We start from the raw sequence: 22,057 nt of genomic DNA, 5'->3' as shown, positions 1-22,057 counted from the left end.
GCCTTGTGTACGGAGCGGAGCCGTGTGTGTACGAAGCGGAGCCGTGTGTATACGGAGCGTAGCCATGTGTGTACGGAGCGGAGCCATGTGTGTACGGAGCGGAGCCATGTGTGTACGGAGCGGAGCCATGTGTGTACGGAGCGGAGCCATGTGTGTACGAAGCGGAGCCGTGTGTGTACGGAGCGGAGCTGTGTGTATACGAGGTGTATGGAGCAGAGCCGTGTGCGTATAACGTGTACAGAGCGGAGCCGTGTGTGTACGAGGTGTACCGAGCGGAGCCATGTGTGTACGAGGTGTACAGAGCAGAGCCTTGTGTACGGAGCGGAGCCGTGCGTGTACGAGGTGTACGGAGCAGAGCCGTGTGTGTACGACGTGTACGGAGCGGAGCCGTGTGTGTACGAGGTGTACGGAGCGGAGCCGTGTGTGTACGAGGTGTACGGAGCAGAGCCGTGTGTGTACGAGGTGTACGGAGCAGAGCCACGTGTGTACAAGGTGTACGGAGCGGAGCTGTGTGTGTACAAGGTTTAAGAAGCAGAGCCGTGTGTGCCCAGCATGTATGGAGCAGAGCCGTGTGTGTATCACATGTTCAGAGCAGAGCCGTGTGTGCCCAGCATGTATGGAGCAGAGCCATGTAAGTACATGTATGGAGCAGAGCCCATGTCTACAGACCGGAGCTGCGTGTGAACAATGTGGTGAGACCGGGGCCGTGTGTGTATGATGTCTACGGAGCAGAGCCGTGTACAAAGTGGAGCTGCGTGCATATGAGTTGTACGAAGTAGAGCCGTGTGTGTGCAGAGCAGAGCTGCGCGTGTACGACGTGTGCATAGCGGAGACGAATGTGTATGATGTGTGCTTAGTGGAGCCCTGTGTGTTTATATTTGTGTGTGTTCCCCCAGTTTTCTCCTTACAGCCCCATCTCTCTGACCTGAGCTCAGTCCCGGGGTCCGTCGTCTGTTATAGATTTGCTGCATCTTGCTAGACGTTTCTCTCAGTCTCTTGCTTAGGCCTTGGTTCCACTTGTGTTTTACACGGACGAGTGCAATCTGATAAAACATTGGATTGAGTTCGCACAAGTGTTAATCAATCAGGTAGTGTCCATCTGCTACTTTTTTCTCATGGTATATCGGCATGAGAAAAGAATCGCAGCATGCTGCGTTTAGCAGCGAGTCTCGTTTCACATGCACCCATAGACCTGTATGGATGCGTGTGAAATATCACACTGAACTAGAATGTTATCCGAGTGCACTGAGAGATGCGCACAGACGGGCAGCGGAGAAGACGAGGAGAGTAGTCTCTCCCTCTTCTCTGCAGTTGTGATCCGATCACAGTTGCATCATACTCGGCTCACGCTCTTTCCCTCAGCACAAAACTTTCCCAACCCATGCTTTTATCTTTGTCCCCCCTTGTATATAGCTCTCCACATACTACCCTGTTTTCCCAAAAATAAGACACTGTCTTGTATTTTTTTTTTGCCCCGAAAAAGCACTAGGTCTTATTTTCAGGGGATGTCTTATTCTCGAGGAGACATGGTTGGGGGTAAGTTTACCCCCCCACAAAAAGCAGACCCTCTTCCCAGCATCGTCATATTTACCTGCCCCGGGTGTCTGTGCCTCCCAGATCTCCCTGTACTCACTGGTGGGCGCTCCCAGCAAGTGTGCTGCATGCCGTCCTCCCCTGCGTCTGACCGAAACTCACATACATCAGGTCACACGCTCATACACATACATATACACACACACACACACTCATATATAGTTTCATACATCAGATCACATGCTCATACACATACATATACTCACACTCTTATAGACACACACACTTCAGACTCCACATCATTCCTCCCTGTGATCTCTGGCGGGAGCTCCCAGCAGGTATGCTGCACGCTGTCCTCCCCTGTGTCTGGCCGACACATCAGATCACACACTCACATATCAGATAGCATACACTCACGGAATTGCACATACCGGTACAATTGCGCACGCACACACTCACCACATCCAGTAATACCACTTGTTTCCGGCCATGTGATGCGTTCCTCCTGTGGGTCCTGGAAGCTCCACTGCACAGCGTCCTTACACTGCCTGGATGTGGTGAGTGTGTGTATGCAATCTGTATTGTGATTGTGTGTGTGTGCGTTCTCATGTGTGTGTGTATATGTGATCTGATGTGTGTGGGTGTGTGTTGTGCTGCAGGTCCTTGATGCACTCCTCTGCTCCTGTTCGGTGTCTGGTGAGTATGATCGCGGGGACACTTCTTTCTGCTGGGAGTGTCTGCTTTCTAAAATGAAGTGTCCTGCAGTATTCTTTAACTTTTTTTACCGCTGCATGGACACTTCATTGTTGAACCGCTAATAGGTCTATTTTTGAGGGAGGTCTTGAATTTAAGCCTCCCTGAAAACTTCTGCTAGGTCTTATTTTCAGGGAAGGACTTATATTTAAGTCTCCCTGATAACTGAAAACTCCTGATGAGTCTTATTTTCAGGGAAACACAGTATATTGGCCCCACACCTTCCATATGGGTCCCACATAACCCTTCATATATTATAATGCAGCCCCCATAGTCCTTCAGATTGTATTATGCAGTGCACTTACTGTTTAATGCACACCCATAGGCCTCCATATAATGCAGCCCCATAGTCCTCCTTGATTTATAATGCAACCCCATAGTCCTTCATATTATATTATGCAGTCCTCATACCATTTAAGGCACATCATAGGTTTACATGTACTATAATGCACCCCCATAGTCTATGTATAATGTGTCTTTCATATTGTGTTATGCAGTCCCCATATCGTTTAATGCACCCCCATAGGCCTCTGCCGGGCCCGGTCGCAGTCGTGATCTCTGCGGCCGCTATAGTTATGCCCCTGAATAGGACATCAGCAACCTGTGACCCCAGCAGCAATTGACCAGCCAGCAGGGACTAACTCCTGCTATACAGATGACCAGTGAGCACTTAACAGTTAACGCTCGAAGCATCAGGTTGCCTGCCAGACTCAGCAATGTAAATAGAGTCTTAAGTTGCCATGACACCTAGTGAGTGAGAAGCAGAATACTGCATAACACTACTTTTGAGCCACAGTACAAAGTGAACATGAAAGTGTTGGGGGAGACCTCCAGGGGGTCTCTCTCAGGGTCTCGGAGGAGAATTCCAAATCAGAACTGCGCAGATGAATCAGGAGAAATGACCATACAGAGACATGTCTCTAGTTGGGAGAAGCTCAATGCTCTTCTGACCCTTGTATTCAAAACATAGCATATATATACACAGCTTACTCAATATATCCACGCTATCTATTAACCAACCACCTAGCCGAGCTTAGTTCATTCCTTGTTGAACAGTCTAAAGCCTGCTTTACATGCTGCAAATAATCGTGCGATCGCATTTGCGATCACACCCGCCCCCATCGTTTGTGCGGCACGGGCAATTTGTTGTCCGTGTCGCACAATGTCGTAACCCCCCTGTCACACGTACTTACCTTCCAGATGACCTCGCTGTGGGCGGTGAACATCCACTTCCTGAAGAGGTAGGGACGTTCGGCGTCACAGCGACGTCACACAGCGGCCGGCCAATAGAAGCAGAGGGGCAGGACTTCTGCATTGCTGGTGGGACGCAGGTAATCTGCAGTTCATCATTCCCAGGGTGTCACACTGAGCGATGTGTGCTGCCTCGGGAACAATGAACAACCTGCGCGCAGAAGGACATTCGATTTTTTTGAAAATGAGCGACGTGTCAACGAGCAACGATAAGGTTAGTATTTTTGCTCATTCACAGTCGCTCATAGCTGTCACACGCTACAATATCTCAAACGATGCCGGATGTGCGTCACTTACAACGTGACCCCAACGACATATCGTTTGATATATCGTAGCGTGTAAAGCCCGCTTTAGTAACATTCGTTAGCAAAACATTCAAATGTGTTTAGACATAGATGAGAGTCTATGAATAGACAATGTCAGTTACTTATATGAAACTACAGATAAGCATTCTTCTATGAATAGAAGAATGCTAGTTACCTATCTGAAACCACAGATAAGTATCTCTTCCATTCATGAATGTCAGTTACTTATTCATGAACTAAAACTTATTCTACTTAGCCATAAGGATAATTTGTTTCGGTTATACATTCCGTTAATATTTAAATTAGGTATATATGGAGAAGCACTACATAAAGCATTCAAAGGACAGATTATCTTATTATTATACTGGACAAACGATTCATAGCCTAGGCCTTCACAGTCCCCCCTTAATAAGATTATCTGTCTTCTTGCTCCATGAGGGCTACCCAGAGATTACAGTATCCCACAGCTATGGTATACAGATGCATGCTAATCACGCCCTTGGCTCTCTCCCAACTTCTTCACCTCAGTTCCCACAGAGGGGATCCGAGCCCCGTGACGCCCTTCAATGAAAAACCTCCTAAGGCTTTTGTCTCCAACTCTATAGTTGGATTATCCAATGTAAGTTTGGAACAAATGCAGGCTTTTTGCCATGTGATAACCACAACATTGTGAAAAGACCTGCCGATAAAGGCAGAACAATGGTCATTCCTGACAGTTGCTTTACCAAGGCATAACTACAGACATGCTGTCTGATGTTTCTATCAGAAAATTAACATTAGACATGACAAAGCAGTTTTTTTTTGTTTTGTTTTTTTTTCTTTATAAGATAGCTAAGTTATTGGGTGATGGGGTTGCTTTTGGTTTAATAACAAAAAAAAAAGAAGAACAAGAACATTTTTTAGTTGAAAATAGTTTTTTATTTTTCATGCATTACCTAAGGGGCATAAAACTGACCCATTTAGACCAATAGTGTCAGAAATAAACTCAAACAAAACATTAGTCCATATGGTTGGATAATTCAATCCAACCCTTTGTATTACAAACAAGTAGCCAGACAAAAGACATAAAACAGTTGCTTGATCTTATGAGTAATTTGCATTGGTCAGTCACAACTCACCACTAGACGTGGTTGACGTGGTTTCCCCATATCCATGCATTCTGTATGATACGGTTTTAATAGCTTTGACATTTTATTTGTAGATGTATAGTCCATTTTCCAACAAATTGATCAACTTCATCTTGTCCATCACAGGTCCTACTGTCCAATACTATTTTCTCCTTTTATATCTTTTACCTGCAAATACAAGGTTCCCCCAAGGGTGTCTGATTCTCCCGATCTTTGGACAAACTTTATATATCAGGGTGGGAGACGACAATCTTACATTTACCATCCACTCACTCTGTTATTGGGTATGGTAGATATATAGATGATGTCTTGTTTATATGGGCAGGAGAATTACATGGTAACTCATTGTTTAAAAACTCGGGGAAAAAAATTAATAAGTGGGCTGTGTACACATTGCATTTTGTTGCTTTTTTTTCAATTTTTTCATGAGTTGCAAATTAAAAGCGGCTTTTTAACATACTGTATTTCAGAAATATGATGCACACACAGGTGTAAGATTCTCAGCAAAGCAAGCCACTTCACATGGCAATATTTTATTGCAAAGTCTTTTTTTAAATCACTACGATAAAGAATAGCCAGATGCAGCTAAGCTTAAGGGTAATTACTGCTATGGTACTAAAAGATGTGGTTTATGTAAGTACTTGATCAGGACTTTCGTTTTTTCATCTCATAACTATAGGAATACCGGTAATATAAAATATTTTATTAAAATGCAGAACCGCATATAGTTTATTTATTTAGCACAATGTTATATATGCACTACGAAATACGTAGGCTGCACAACACGTAAAAATTAACTTTTATTGCTAAGCATGGAAATTATGTTGTATCAGACCAACAAAAAATGAGACAGTCTATGTCTGGATTGTCTCGCCATTTCCATGACAAACATCCAGCTGACACTTTTTCCCTGTTTTCTAACATGTTAGAGAGCGTTAAAATCGACCACTTTGAGGTGCGAGATTTTTTTTTTGTTTTTACTATAGCCATATTTTTTTAATGTTTATTTTTTATACAATCATTACAACTCTAAAGGGGACTTTACACGCAATGACATCTCTAACGATATGTTGTCGGGGTTACGGAATTCGTGACGCACATCCGGCGTCGTTAGCGACGTCGTTGCGTGTAACACCTATGAGCAAGTGTTAACGATCAAAAATACTCACCTAAATCGTTGACACGTTCATTTTCAAAAAAATCGTTGCTGGTGCTGGACGCAGGTTGTTCGTCGTTCCTGAAGCAGCACACATCGCTATGTGTAACACTCCAGGAATGACAAACAGCAGCGTTCCTGCATCCTCCGGCAACGAGGTGTCGTTAATGCGGCTGGTCTCCGCCCCTCCGCTTCTATTGGCGGGCCGCTGTGTGATGTCGCTGTGACGGAGCACAAATCTCCCCCTTAAAAAAAAAAAAAGTTGTTCGCCGCCCACAGCGACGTCGCTAGGAAGGCAAGTACGTCTTACGCATCTGAGTGATATTGTGCGTCACGGGCAGCGTTTTGCCCGTGACGCACAAACGACAGGGGCGGGTGCTTTCACGCTGCGTGTAAAGCAGCCTTAAGTATGTATATACACACACAAAGATATACACACATTATACAGTATATACACACACACACATATACATTATATATACATATACACACACATATACAGTACAGACCAAAAGCTTGGACACACCTCATCTCTAGAACAACTATTAAGAGGAAACTTTATGCAGCAGGCCTTCATGGTAAAATAGCTGCTAGGAAACCACTGCTAAGGACAGGCAACAAGCAGAAGATACTTGTTTGGGCTAAAGAACACAAGGAATGGACATTCGACCAGTGGAAATCTGTTCTTTGGTCCGATGAGTCCAAATTTCAGATCTTTGGATCCAACCACCATGTCTTTGTAGAAAAGGTGAACAGATGGACTCTACATGCCTGGTTCCCACCGTGAAGCATGGACGAGGAGGTGTGACAGTGTGGGGGTGCTTTGCTGGTGACACTGTTGGGGATTTATTCAAAATTGAAGGCATACTAAACCAGCATGGCTACCACAGCATCTTGCAGCGGCATGCTATTCCATCTGGTTTGCGTTTAGTAGCATCATTTATTTTTCAACAGGACAATGACGACAAACACACCTCCAGGCTGTCTAAGGCCGGTTTCACACAGCCGGCTTTTTGCCGGATCCGGCGCTCTCCCGTACAGTTAATACAGTACAATGACAGCGCAACAAGCGCCGGTCACATGCTGTCATGTGACCGGCGCATGTGACCCGGAAGTTACAGCGCTGTCATTGTACTGTATTATCTGTACGGAAGAGCGCCGGATCCGGCAAAACGGCAAAAAGCCGGATGTGTGAAACCGGCCTAAGGGCTATTTGACTAAGAAGGAAAGTGATTGGGTGCTACACCAGATAACCTGGTCTCCACAGTCAGCAGACCTGAACCCATTTGAGATGGTTTGGGGTGAGCTGGACCGCACAGTGAAGGCAAAAGGGACAACAAGTGCTAAGCATTTCTGGGAACTCTTTCAAGACTGTTGGAAAACCATTTCCGGTGACTACCTCTTGAAGCTCATCAAGAGAATGCCAAGAGTGTGCAAAGCAGTAATCAAAGCAAAAGGTGGCTACTTTGAAGAACCTAGAATATAAGACATATTTTCAGGTGTTTCACACTTTAAGTATTTCATTCCACATGTTGTCATTTATAGTTTTGATGTCTTCAATGTGCATCTACAATTTTTAGAGTCATGAAAATAAAAGAAAACTCTTTGAATAAGAAGGTATGTCCAAACTTTTGGTCTATACTGTATTTACACATTTTTTACAATAGCGTTTGTCATGATTAAGAGCATGGACTGCTTGAAATGCATAAACAGGACTCAATGTCTATGTGTTTAACCTCTTCTATTTTTTTAAACCTTGGAATAGGTGTGATGTATTATTGAATTCCCTTGTCAAGCGTATGCTGTTATTGTTCTACCACTCTTTATGAGTTTATCCATATATGCATGGACTACTTAGCCTGAGTAAATAATCAGACATGTGAACAGCTTCATAAACATCATAGGTTTGAGTGTTATCCATGAAAACCACTGATTGCATCATACACAAAACATATGTCCAAATGAGGAAAGTAGCACACTGTCACAACTATATATTATCCTTAGAGGATTTAGGATCCTTCTGTTTCTCCACAGGTCAGAATATGTCTAGAGGCCAAAACTCCAAAGTGCTTAGCGGAAGCTGCTGATCTTATATACCTGCTGCCGGATTATAATTACTTTTTTAGAGTAAAGTTATTACAATTGTATAAACATAATCAAGTTTTTCTACAGACTCCAATAAAAAAACTTAACACTGAACACACGTAGTAAAATTGAGGTAGGACATTTATTGTTTCTTGCACATACGTTAATAACATTTAGATGGATTCAGACGAACCGTTCTACAAAATGTGATTAACAAAGTCATTACTACAGGACTGTATGAAAAGGGGATTTATTCTAAAAGAAACGCTAGAGCCAAAAATCAGAGAATCTGGGCTCCGGGGCTGGATACTTCAGACCTCCAGCGTGTTAGTACGAGACGGGGTCCTTGCCCCTGGAGCTTCTCTACTTGGTATCATGAGACTCACTGATTGGTTCATATAAAAGAATTAATCAACAAGTTACCAAAATTGTTCATGCCACTTGTAACAAGTAATTCAACCCAGAATTTGTCCCCAAATCAGGCAACAAATAAGTGGTTCATGTTAAAAGATAATTTTTATTACATACATTAAAAAACACATTACAAACATTAAAAAACAGAGATAAATCCTGTGGGGACCTGATATATACTCAGACTCAAAATAACAATCATAAAAGGGAAATATGCATCAATAGTATATGGCCACCAAAACCCATAAACTGATTTGTGTATATAAGGTATATAAGATGTATATAAAACTACAAAAGATGGATTAAAGTGCCAAAAATCATGCTATTGCCTGCTGCCCTATTACCCATGAATTACTTCGTATAAAGTGGTGCTGCTAGTAAACTACCATACAGCCACTGAAGCACTATAAGCACTATAAGTTATATATAATCCACAAAAAATGGGTTAAAGTGCCAAAAATCAAGCTATTGCCTGCTGCCCTATTACAACATAGTGTCAAATCCTAGTAACTTTAAGCCATAATAGCTACCTGATATTAAATAATTACAGGATCTGGGTGATCGGTCCCTCCACCCTAACGCCGTTTCGCCCTTGCTTCTTCCGGGGGCGAAACGGCGTTGGGGTGGATGGACCGATCACCCAGATCCTGTAATTATTTAATATCAGGTAGCTATTATGGCTTAAAGTTACTAGGATTTGACACTATGTTGTAATAGGGCAGCAGGCAATAGCTTGATTTTTGGCACTTTAACCCATTTTTTGTAGTTTATATACATCTTATATACCTTATATACACAAATCAGTTTATGGGTTTTGGTGGCCATATACTATTGATGCATATTTCCCTTTTATGATTGTTATTTTGAGTCTGGGTATATATCAGGTTCCCACAGGATTTATCTCTGTTTTTTAATGTTTGTAATGTGTTTTTTAATGTATGTAATAAAAATTATGTTTTAACATGAACCACTTATTTGTTGCCTGATTTGGGGACAAATTCTGGGTTGAATTAGTTCATATAAAAGAGCATTTGAGTAGAATAGAAATTGTCTAAATATAAGGGACGCGCCTGATCTATGTCATTGTATAAAGAACTATGGAGATAGCGCCATTCTTCTGCATAATATATGTAATGTTACTGTAGCCCTAATATTTCTGTAAATAACGTCTCAGAATAGAGAATCTTACCCCAGCATTCTAGATTGGGAAAAGGGGGAGAAGAGAACAAAATATCTATAATAAAATATATCTGATTGCTTCTATTCTCTTACACCAGAAATGTTACTCCACTCCCTAACTGTTGCACTATATCTAGTGAGGGGCACACCATTAATAAGATGTGATAAATTAATTTAAGTGGTATCTCAGTGAATTTGGGACATCTTATTGCTGCACCTTCTTCATTATGACTAGTGTAGAAAACGCCAATCTTAATGAGTCGGGGCCTAAGGCCATGTGCCCACGGGAGCTTTTTGCTGCGGAGTTTGCCGCGGAAAACCTGCGGATTTTTCTGGATTTTCCAGATAAATCCACAGGTTCTAGCATGTACAAGCACTCCCCATGTTACCCTATGGGACATGGGGATTGTCTGTGTCCACGCTGCGGAAAGTGCGGCTGCGGAATCTCCTGCGGAGATCCCTCAGCCGCACCTAACTGAATGTCAATTATTCATGCGGATTTACTTGCGGAGATCCCGGCCCTCCGCTATGGAGATAGAGGCCCGGACGTCCGCAGGTAAATCGCGTGAAAGTCCGCATGTTTCCCGCAGCTATTCCGCTGGAAACTCGCAGCTAAAAATAGCTGCGGATGCCGGCGGGCAGCTGCGGGAAACATGCGGCCATACCTGTGAATATATCCGCAGGTACGAGCGCCCGTGGGCACATGGTCTAAGACTATTTTACAAAAATCCAAAGTGTCAAATTTTGTAACTGTTCATTGTACATAAGATTTATTCAATATCAGAGGTTTTGCCAAAGATGAATAATAAAAAAGGGACCCAGAGTGTCCTATGTGTAAGATTAACCCACAGGGGCGTGCTAACATGCTATTCAATGCCCAGAGTCATTGGCAGTGACGCGCGTACCTGTGTTTGTTGTCCCCACTGGACGCCGGTTTGAGGCTCAGTGAGCATGATCAGAAGTCCTGGAACTTCTGGTCATGCACGCTAGACCTCTATGAAATTGGGACGCGTACACCCAGCTTCATAGTGCCCATGACCAGAAGTGTGGTGACTTCAGATCATGCGCACTGATCCTAAATCCGGCGTCTGAGGCGGTGACAAAAGACAGGCACACGCGTCACCACCGAGGATGCTGGGTGTTGAATAGCATGCTAAGAGGGCGGAATGGTTGGAGGAACTAACGCCTTTGCGACTAGTACCTGTGCTCATTAGCATATCATAAAAGGATCTTTTAGAAATATTTTTTCTAAAGATCTCTTTAAATGTGCTAGTGTTGGCTAGGGCAGTTAGGGTGGGATTAGAAATATGCACCCAGAACTGCTCATTGTTCTGGGTGCATATTGGACCTGACAGATTTCATTTAACATTGTCTGCATGTTATATGTGTTCTTGTACAATTTGACAAAATATATGGTTTCTCCCAGTTTGAGTTTGACAACTAAATCTGAATTCTGTTTACATTCTGTTGACAATTTACACATTCTAAATATGAATATGGCTGCTCTCCTGTGTGAATTCTCTGGTGTTTAACAAGATTTGATTTACTTGCAAAACATTTTCTACATTCTGAACATGAATAGGGTGCATAGTCTGTGTGAGTTCTCTGGTGTTTTAGAAGGCTTGAGTTACTTGCAAAACATTTCCCACATTCTAAACATTTAAAAGGTTTCTCCCCTGTGTGATTTCTCTGATGGATAACTAAATCTGATTTCTGAATATAACATTTTCCACAAACTGAACATGAAAAAGGCTTATCACCTGTGTGAACACTGTGGTGTCTAAGAAGCCTTGCTTTCTCTGCAAAACATTTCCCACATTCTAAACAAGAAAAAGGTTTCTCCCCTGTGTGAACTCTCATGTGTTTAACAAAAACGGATTTCTTTTCAAAAAGTTTCCCACATTCTAAACATGAAAATAACTTCTTGTCAGTGTGCAAGTTTTGATGTTTAACAAGAATTGATTTGCATAACACTCCCCACAATCTGAGCATGAATATGGCTTCTCCCCAATGTGAATTCTCTGATGTCTAATGAGTGATGATTTATGTCTGAAAAAAATCCCACATTCTGAACATGAATATGGTTTCTCCCCTGTGTGAACTCTCTCATGCCTAATAAGATGTGATTTCTTCTTAAAATATTTCCCACACTGTGCACAAGAAAATCTTCTCTCCTTTGAGCTTCTTTTTTTATGTGTAACAGATGTTTTGATGGAAACATTATTTATATTTTCTACATTTGATAATGGCTTCTTTGCTGGAAGAGCAATAGGATGTATAAATACAGTCTGTGGTGAGTCAGAAGATAGGACCTGTTTAAAAGGATCAGATGATAAATCTTTGCTGTGATGGTATGACAGGATATCTGGTATAATGGTATTCTCCTCAATTGTATCTTGTGGGATACCAAGGTCATCTGATTTAAAAACTGAAGATATGAGTTGTCCCTCTGATCTCCTGGTACAGTCACCTGGCAAAAATAAAGATTAGTTAAATATCCTTAGATATATTTTCATAACATTTCTAAAACCTCCTTAGAAATTGCAAATTATGTCGCAAAATTCAATTATTTATCAAGACAAAAAATTTTCACAATCCAAGGTTAGACCTTAGAGTAGGAAGCAGCAGAGCAGTGTGTTCGATCCTCTGTTCATTCTGCCTGCCAAAAACTGGAATCGTAAACCATGTAGATGTTCAAGCTCTCTGGTAGCAGCTTGGATACTCACAGGCGCAGTTTTTTAGGTCAAAATAGCATAAAATGTATTCTCCTTTATAAACTTTATAGCTCCAAAAGGAAAATAGTTATTCAGCTCCAACAGTTTTTCAGCCACAAATAGATAACACTGGTCAACACAATTTTTCTGGCAAAAGGTTTTAAAACATATTTTAAGTCAAATTTTACCTGTTGATTATGAATATGAACTCAGTTTTTGGCTATCACATCAGGATTTTGAGATATTTTCAATTTTTGATGAAAATTAATTATTCATATTGAATGTTTTATGATAAAAACACATGATTTTAGGTACTACATTTTGTATATTTTTAATTAAAGAATAACAGATTACAAAGCGAATGTACAGCAAATCAAATATAGTTAAAGAATTAAACAACAAAATATAAAAAACACATATATATGGCACACAGATGAATGGCAAATGGCAGTTATTTGAACTTTCTTTTCTTGGCTGATCTGTGATGTACAGCTTCTGGGTTGTCTCTCATCAAGCTCCAGCAATAGGTCAGCCATCATATGCGAGTCCCATTGGCCTTGATACCGTTCTTCCATTGTTTTAATGTCCTGATGAAAACGCTCCTTGTTTCTCGCTCACATCCCCAAGGTTCTCTGGAAAAGAAATCCAAATGGCTGTGTAAATAGTGAATCTTGATACTCATTCTACATCCAAGATTTCGCAGACTCTTTAGTAGCTCTTCCACAATCTCTTCATAGTTGTCTGCTTTTTTTATTCCCTAGTAAATTCTGCACCACATTACAAAATGCATTCCAAGCTCTTTCTTCTGTCTCATTCATTGATATGATAAAATTTGGGTCTCTCATAAGTGTTCTTATTTGAGGTCCATCAAATATTCCAGCCTTTTTCTTCTCTTCACTAAGACCAGGAAAAGTTGAACATATATAGTTAAAGCATTCTCCATTGTGATTGAGAGCTTTGACGAACTGCTTCATCAATCCAAGTTTTATGTGCAAGGGAGGAAAGACAATGTTCTTCCTATCCACTAGAGCAGTGATGGCGAACCTATGGAACGCGTGCCACCAGGGGCACGCAGAGCCCATTCTGCTGGCACACGTGCTGTCGCCTGATCCTGCCGCTTTGATCTGCTGGTGCAGTCGCGCCAGCAGATCAAAACTGTGTTGGAGCGGAGGAGACATTTCTCCTCGCTCTGACACTCCTCCTCCCCCAGGCTGCAGGTGTGTTGCCTAGGAGACGGAGGAGAGTCAGTGAGCGGCACCGGCGTAATGATGTCTTCTGGCCGCGTAGGAACTGAGGACCCAGCGGCGCGCAGCAGGGGAGCGTGTGCAGGAAGGTAAGTTGCGTGTTGCTTTTTTTTTTTTTATAACTCGTGTGCGGCTGTGCCAAGGTGGGGATGTGATGGGGCAGCGCCAGCATGGGGTGGCGATGAGGGAACGCACATGCCAGCATGGGGTGGGGGAACGCACATGCCAGCATGGGGTGGGGGAGGGGGAACGCACATGCCAGCATGGGGTGGGGGAAAGCACATGCCAGCATGGGGTAGGGGAACACACATGCCAGCATGGGGGGGGGGCAACACACATGCCAGCATGGGGGGGGGGGGATGACCTGCTTGCCAGGATGGGGAAAACATGCATGCCAGGATGAAAGAAACATGCATGCCAGGATGGGGGAAATATGCATGCCAGGATGGGGAAAACATGCCACGATAGGGTACATTTACCAGGAAGGGGTACATGATAGGAAGGGGAACATTTACCTGGATGGGGGTAAATTAACCAGGATTGGGAACATTTACCAGGATGGAGGACATTTAACAGGAATGGGGTACATGCCGGGATGGGGGAACATTTACAAGGATGGGCAATATGTCAGGATGGGGTACATTTACCAGCATGGGGGAACATGCCAGAATGGGGTACATTTACCAGGATGAGGTATATTTACCAGGATGGGGCCATGATGGGGACAAATATACCAGAATGTAGGAAATATATATCAGGATGGGGGACATGTTTACCAGGAAGTGGCCAGGAAGGGTGACATAACTACACAATGGAGGGGGAGGGGAGCAACTCGCACGTCTTTATGGGATTTCAAGATGTTCAGACTTTGAAATGTAGATGTGGATTATAGGGTGACATCTGATTGCATTCCAGGCTAAAATCTCTGTCTAATATGCTGCAATTTTTTCCAGAAAGATCAATCCAACTGCTGTGTCTGGAAAGGGCAGGGGCTCAGCTTCAATGTGTGGTAAGCACGCATGAGCGTGATGCCTCCTGCTGAAGAGAAGACGGCAAAAGTAAGGTTAAAATCAATTATTTTACATAATAGGATTGGTTGGCACTTCGGAAAAAAAATTGCGTTTAGGGCTACAGTTTGGGCACTCGGCCTGTAAAAGGTTCGCCATGACTGCACTAGAGGATCATGGATGACATTCTTATCACCAGATGCCAAACTCTGTCGCTGAGGAGATTCAGTTTTCACCCAATGCTCTGCTGTAGCTCTACTGTCCCAGTAGCACAGACAACAAGGGTGTTTTGTGTACCCTCCTTGCAGACCCAAAAGAAAGTTAACCATTTTCAAATCAACACAAAATTATCCACCCATGAGCATTATATTGTAACCTCTCTAGAACAATCTTTATGTTTATATTCTTCTTTAAAGTTTTACAGAATGACCTATTGGTACAGAGCCATATTTATTTCCATTGTGTAACAGAACACATTTTAAACTTCTTTTGGAACTAGCAATAAAAAGCCTCCAATCCCTTGAATCATATGCTGGAAGTCCCATAAAGGAGAAGTAGCCCTTCAATATCAGTACGATAGACAAGCTGGCCATCTGAATGGAAGTACTTTCGCAGTTCTGCTTCCCTGTTACGATAAAATGAGACACTTGTTCCGGGTTTCAACATTCGATTCTCTTGTAGTCTTGAAGCCAATAGTTCAGCAGACTCTTTTGGTAGATAAAGATCTCTAACCAGATCATTCAAAGCAGACTGAGTAAACAGAATTGGTTTGTCACAATCTTCATCACATGGCTGAAAAATATCACTATTGACTGTCTTCTTCATCAGTATAACAATGTGAGGAGAGATCTGTGTCAACGTTTTCTGGAAGCGCAGTATATTTTGGAACAGGTATGTCTTCACTATGGGCAACTGGTCGATTAGCTGAAAGGATACTCTGGTATTGCAAATATTGCTTATTTTTCTTATTGAAACCTTTTACAGCGACAAGGCAGAAATAGTCTTCTAAATGATTGCTTGGTTCTCTCCAAACCATAGGAACTCTAAACTGAAGTTTAGCATTCTTTCCTTGAGACCATGATCTCAAGCTCTCAATACAGGTTTTGCACATTTTGTGAGGAGCCCAATGCTTGTCTTGGTCTCCAAGTTTTACTTTGAAGTACGCAAAATACACCCTCTTAAAGTCAGTAATGTTTCGCCTCTGAGTCTTCACAGTAAAAGTTTCCACAGATGTAACAAAAAATATTTGGATCATTTGAGCACTGTGTTCTGCGAGATGTAGAGGCCATTGTTAGATCAGCAAAACATCCTGCAGAGAAATACAAGATAAATGTTGTTAGCTACTTGAGTTGTTCATTGAATTTCTGCCCCCCCCCCTCCACACACACCTTAGGTATTGATTCACAAACAAAAAAACAGCAGGATAAAAACAATAAATATCAAAATTCATTGAAAATTTCAATAAATAAAACAGTACCTGCACACGACTGTTGTGTACGTTGAAAACTGTTTGTTGACTTTCTTATAACAAATGGGAATTATGCATGTTCAAAGAAAGCAAAGATTTTCTCACATTTATTGGGAGACTAAATTAAAACTAAATTTACCTTAGTGAACCGTATAAACCGGCACTTTTGATACACTACTTATCTTTTTCATGGAATTCATGAAAATGGGAATATACCTAGAGCGCAAAAACGTGATATGATAGAGAAATTATAAGATCAGATTTGAATTCAGCACCCTCAAATTAGTCTAAAACTGTTCTTAAAGTCCATGCCAGACTTTTTTTTTTTTTTATGTAGACCAGTGTAATCATAGTAATCTTTTTCTGGGTATAAGAAAGTACCGTATTTTTCAGGCTATAAGACGCACCTGACCATAAGACGCACCTTGGTTTTAGAGGAGGAAAATAAAATTTTAAGCAGAAAATGTGGTCATGACACACATATGGGGCGAGGATCTGCTGCTGACACTATTATGGGGTAATGTCCTGCTCATATACTCCCCATGCTGCTCATATACTCCCCAGCCTGCTCATACAGTTAGGTCCAGAAATATTTGGACAGTGACACAATTTTCGCGAGTTGGGCTCTGCATGCCACCACATTGGATTTGAAATGAAACCTCTACAACAGAATTCAAGTGCAGATTGTAACGTTTAATTTGAAGGTTTGAACAAAAATATCTGATAGAAATTGTAGGAATTGTACACATTTCTTTACAAACACTCCACATTTTAGGAGGTCAAAAGTAATTGGACAAATAAACCAAACCCAAAACAAAATATTTTTATTTTCAATATTTTGTTGCGAATCCTTTGGAGGCAATCACTGCCTTAAGTCTGGAACCCATGGACATCACAAAACGCTGGGTTTCCTCCTTCTTAATGCTTTGCCAGGCCTTTACAGCCGCAGCCTTCAGGTCTTGCTTGTTTGTGGGTCTTTCCGTCTTAAGTCTGGATTTGAGCAAGTGAAATGCATGCTCAATTGGGTTAAGATCTGGTGATTGACTTGGCCATTGCAGAATGTTCCACTTTTTTGCACTCATGAACTCCTGGGTAGCTTTGGCTGTATGCTTGGGGTCATAGTCCATCTGTACTATGAAGCGCCGTCCGATCAACTTTGCGGCATTTGGCTGAATCTGGGCTGAAAGTATATCCCTGTACACTTCAGAATTCATCCGGCTACTCTTGTCTGCTGTTAGGTCATCAATAAACACAAGTGACCCAGTGCCATTGAAAGCCATGCATGCCCATGCCATCACGTTGCCTCCACCATGTTTTACAGAGGATGTGGTGTGCCTTGGATCATGTGCCGTTCCCTTTCTTCTCCAAACTTTTTTCTTCCCATCATTCTGGTACAGGTTGATCTTTGTCTCATCTGTCCATAGAATACTTTTCCAGAACTGAGCTGGCTTCATGAGGTGTTTTTCAGCAAATTTAACTCTGGCCTGTCTATTTTTGGAATTGATGAATGGTTTGCATCTAGATGTGAACCCTTTGTATTTACTTTCATGGAGTCTTCTCTTTACTGTTGACTTAGAGACAGATACACCTACTTCACTGAGAGTGTTCTGGACTTCAGTTGATGTTGTGAACGGGTTCTTCTTCACCAAAGAAAGTATGCGGCGATCATCCACCACTGTTGTTATCCGTGGACGCCCAGGCCTTTTTGAGTTCCCAAGCTCACCAGTCAATTCCTTTTTTCCCAGAATGTACCCGACTGTTGATTTTGCTACTCCAAGCATGTCTGCTATCTCTCTGATGGATTTTTTCTTTTTTTTCAGCCTCAGGATGTTCTGCTTCACCTCATTTGAGAGTTCCTTAGACCGCATATTGTCTGGTCACAGCAACAGCTTCCAAATGCAAAACCACACACCTGTAATCAACCCCAGACCTTTTAACTACTTCATTGATTACAGGTTAACGAGGGAGACGCCTTCAGAGTTAATTGCAGCCCTTAGAGTCCCTTGTCCAATTACTTTTGGTCCCTTGAAAAAGAGGAGGCTATGCATTACAGAGCTATGATTCCTAATCCCTTTCTCCGATTTGGATGTGAAAACTCATATTGCAGCTGGGAGTGTGCACTTTCAGCCCATATTATATATATAATTGTATTTCTGAACATGTTTTTGTAAACAGCTAAAATAACAAAACTTGTGTCACTGTCCAAATATTTCTGGCCCTGACTGTATACTCCCCAGCCTGCTATATACCCTCATCCTCCTCATATACTCCCCAGCCTGCTATATACACCCCATGCTGCTCATAATATACCCCTATCCTGCTCATATACTCCCCAGCCTGCTCATATACTCCCCATGCTGCTATATACCCTCATCCTGCTCATATACTGCCCATGCAGCTCATATACTCCCCAGACTGCTATATACCCTCATCCTGCTCATATACTGCCCATGCAGCTCATATACTCCCCAGCCTGCTATATACCCTCATCCTGCTCATAATAAACCCCTATCCTGATCTTATACCCCCACCATCCTGGTGTATGGCTGCATCCTGTGGCACATAAAAAAAATAAACGTTCATACTCACCTCACTCCCTGCAGCACCGCTCCTCTTACCGTCTATGTCAGCGGCAGCGACGCTGAATGCAGCCATCCTCCTGCGGCATCGCGATGTCCTCCGGTGGTCTGTGCCGGCGGCTGCGTGTTGACACGTGCGCACAGCGATGACGTCATCGCTGTGCGCGCCGCTACTCACAAGTCAGCTGACCGGCACAGACAGGAGACCACGGTGCTGCAGGGGAACGGTGAGTAACGTGTACTGATTCACTGCCCCACGCACTGATGATGATGTTCGGGGGGCAGTGAATACAGCCGCACATAATCACTCCAGGCTGCAGTTGCCAGGGGTGATCATGCGGGCCGGCTGTTTATAACCTATCACCCCGCCCACCTGTCAGCGCCGACTTCAATCGCTGAGAGATGGGCGGGAGGATGGGTGTGCATATTAAATGAGCGGGCCCACGTGGTCACGGCAGGCTGCTACAGCCTGCTCATGCCCCCGATGACCTGCTGCACCGCAGCACCCACATTCCCCGCAGCCACAGTCAGACCATAAGACGCACCCCCAACTTTCCCCCAACATTTGGGGGGAAAAAAGTGCGTCTTATGGTCCGAAAAATATGGTAAATCAAAATAGTCTCACGCAGTTTGTAGTACAGGCACTTCTCAGTCACTAGCATAGACCATCCACCATGAATGGCCTTTCTCTAGCTCCAACACAACACACTCTGCTAAGCTAACCCAAGACACCAGTATGGGAGCGACCTTTCAATTCCAGACACTTTGTTGCTCCATCCCAGACCTAAAATCTAGTCAAATCAAAACCCTCTCAGTAACCTGGTGTTATAGTGATACAGACTTCCTGGGACTTGTATTATGACAGCCAGCCGCCTTAGGCTAAGTTCACATTTCCGTTGATTTGTATCAGTCACATGCGTCGCTTGACGCATGTGACTGATGCGCTGTTCAACGCTGTACAACGGATGACAAAGAACAGAATTCTTTGTCGGATTCCGTTGTGTGCGGGGGGCGGAGTTCGGGGGCAGAGCCGAGCGGGGGGCGGGGCCAAGTGCTGAGCATGTCAGTGGAAGTGCTGCGGTCTGCATGGCTGGGGACAGGTGAGTGTATCTGTGAGTGAGTGAGTGTGTGTATGTGCATGTATGTATGTATGTATGTATGTATGTATGTATGTATGTGTGTGCACATGCAAAGTGCGGGAGGGGGCGGAGCCGAGCGGGGGCGGGGCCAGGCGCTGAGGATGTCAGTGGAAGTGCTGCGGTCTGCATGGCTGGGGACAGGTGAGTGTATCTGTGAGTGAGTGAGTGTGTGTATGTGCATGTATGTATGTATGTATGTATGTATGTATGTATGTGTGTGCACATGCAAAGTGCGGGAGGGGGCGGAGCCGAGCGGGGGGCGGGGCCAGGCGCTGAGGATGTCAGTAGAAGTGCTGCGGTCTGCATGGCTGGGGACAGGTGAGTGTATGTGTGAGTGAGTGTGTGTATGTGCATGTATGTATGTATGTATGTATGTGTGTGCACATGCAAAGTGCGGGAGGGGGCGGAGCCGAGCAGGGGGCGGGGCCAGACGAGGGTGTCAGTGCTTGTCTGCATGGCTGGGGACAGGTGTGTGTGTGTGTGTACATACATGTGCGGAGTGTGGGAGGGGGCGGGGCCGAGCGGGGAAGTGTCGGCCTCCCTGCACATGTAACCAGCCTAAATATCGGGTAACAGCAAAGCACCCGATGTTTACCTTGGTTACCCGATATTTACCTTGGTTACGGGCCTACACCGCTTAGCGCTGGCTCCTTGCACCGTAACCAGGGTAAATATCGGGTAACCAACCAAAGCTGGTGACGTGTGCAGGGAGCCAGAGAGCATGCGCAGCGAAATCCGACGGATCTCGCTGCTCAAAAAACGTTACATGCTGCGTTCCTCCCGCCCGGCGGTCAGTCGTTCCACGACTGATCAGTCGGGCGGAGGGTGCAACGCAGCATCATCAGTCACAATCCGCTGCTCATACAAGTCTATGGGAGCAGCGGAATCCGCTAAACGGATTCCGCTGTTTACAAGAGCAGCGGATTGTGACTGATAGATTTTAGCGGAAATGTGAACTTAGCCTTAGTGGTACGTACCTGTATTTTTTTGTGTTTGAGTATGAACTGTTTTATAATCTTACATTTAATATAATTTCATATTCCTTCCGTTGGTGGCTTATTCAATATGCATTATATTTTTATTAGGTTTTATTCCTCCTACTACTTTGTCCACTACCTGTGACTCAGACATATACCCTGTATGAAAAGCACAAACTGACCTTCCTGTTGAGAAACGCATGACTCATTTCCTCCAATGAGGAACACACATCTGATATCCTTCCTGTAGAACACATGACCATATCAAGCGCATGCACTGTTGCTCCCTCTGTAATACTTCCGTGATGTGCAGCTGATATTGCACACATTGGGCTGAATTTAGTAATCACAATGTCACTACTCACATAATGTGTAAATTACCAGTGTTTCTTTGTAAATAAGACAGGGTCTTATATCTTGCTCTGAAACATGGGCTAGGGCTTATTGTCAAGGGATGTCTTATTTTGTTTTCCCATGAACACGTTTATTCTTGAACAAAAAAAAAAAAAAATAAAGTCAACATTTATTCAAACAAGACATTGCATTCTGAAACATGAACATAACTCTACAAAGTGTGTGTGTGTCTATACACACACACACACACACACACACACACACACACGAATCCCTCTTCAGCTGTAGAATACTGCAATTAAGAGACCTTTGGTGTTTGTAAAGGAGAAATGGGGGAGGGGGATTTGTATGGGGGTCTGGAGTTCATGATGTGGGCCTGAAAGCGTTAGCTCTACCATAACCCAGACAACCCCAGTCCCTCTCCATACCCCGGCTTCTCCCTTTTTTTTTTTTCTTCTTCTTTCTTCCTCTTTCCTTCCTTCTTCTTTCCCTGTCTTGCCCAACCCCTTTATTATCCCATCACCCAAACACATCCCCCTCCAACACATAACTGCCTCCCTCTACCCCCATACCCACACTCTCCTTCCACTCCCTCTAACTACACTCCCCCACCCACAAACTACTTTCCACCCCCTCCCACCCACACCCCCTTTTGCCACCCACAAAACAAACCCTATCCTGCCCCCCCCCCCCCCCCCCGACTACACACTGTCTCCCACCCACAAACTACCTCCCACCCAATCCGTCCCAATTAGCTCCCCCATCCCATTCACAC

General features: G+C 43.5%; 1 protein-coding gene across 1 annotated transcript in view; it reads right to left on the bottom strand.

The window, feature by feature from the left end:
• Nucleotides 1-11,240: 11,240 nt before the first annotated feature.
• Nucleotides 11,241-22,057, bottom strand: part of LOC142312911 (uncharacterized) — a 153,819-nt gene continuing 143,002 nt past the window's right edge. Inside the window, 3 exon segments of the mRNA XM_075351899.1 lie at nucleotides 11,241-11,767; nucleotides 11,770-11,974; nucleotides 19,543-19,557. Of these exon segments, the coding sequence (XP_075208014.1) occupies nucleotides 11,241-11,767; nucleotides 11,770-11,974; nucleotides 19,543-19,557 (747 nt within the window).

This window comes from Anomaloglossus baeobatrachus, chromosome 5, assembly GCF_048569485.1.
Source record: "Anomaloglossus baeobatrachus isolate aAnoBae1 chromosome 5, aAnoBae1.hap1, whole genome shotgun sequence".
Classification (NCBI taxonomy): domain Eukaryota; kingdom Metazoa; phylum Chordata; class Amphibia; order Anura; family Aromobatidae; genus Anomaloglossus; species Anomaloglossus baeobatrachus.
This window is presented reverse-complemented; position numbering and strand designations above follow the sequence as displayed.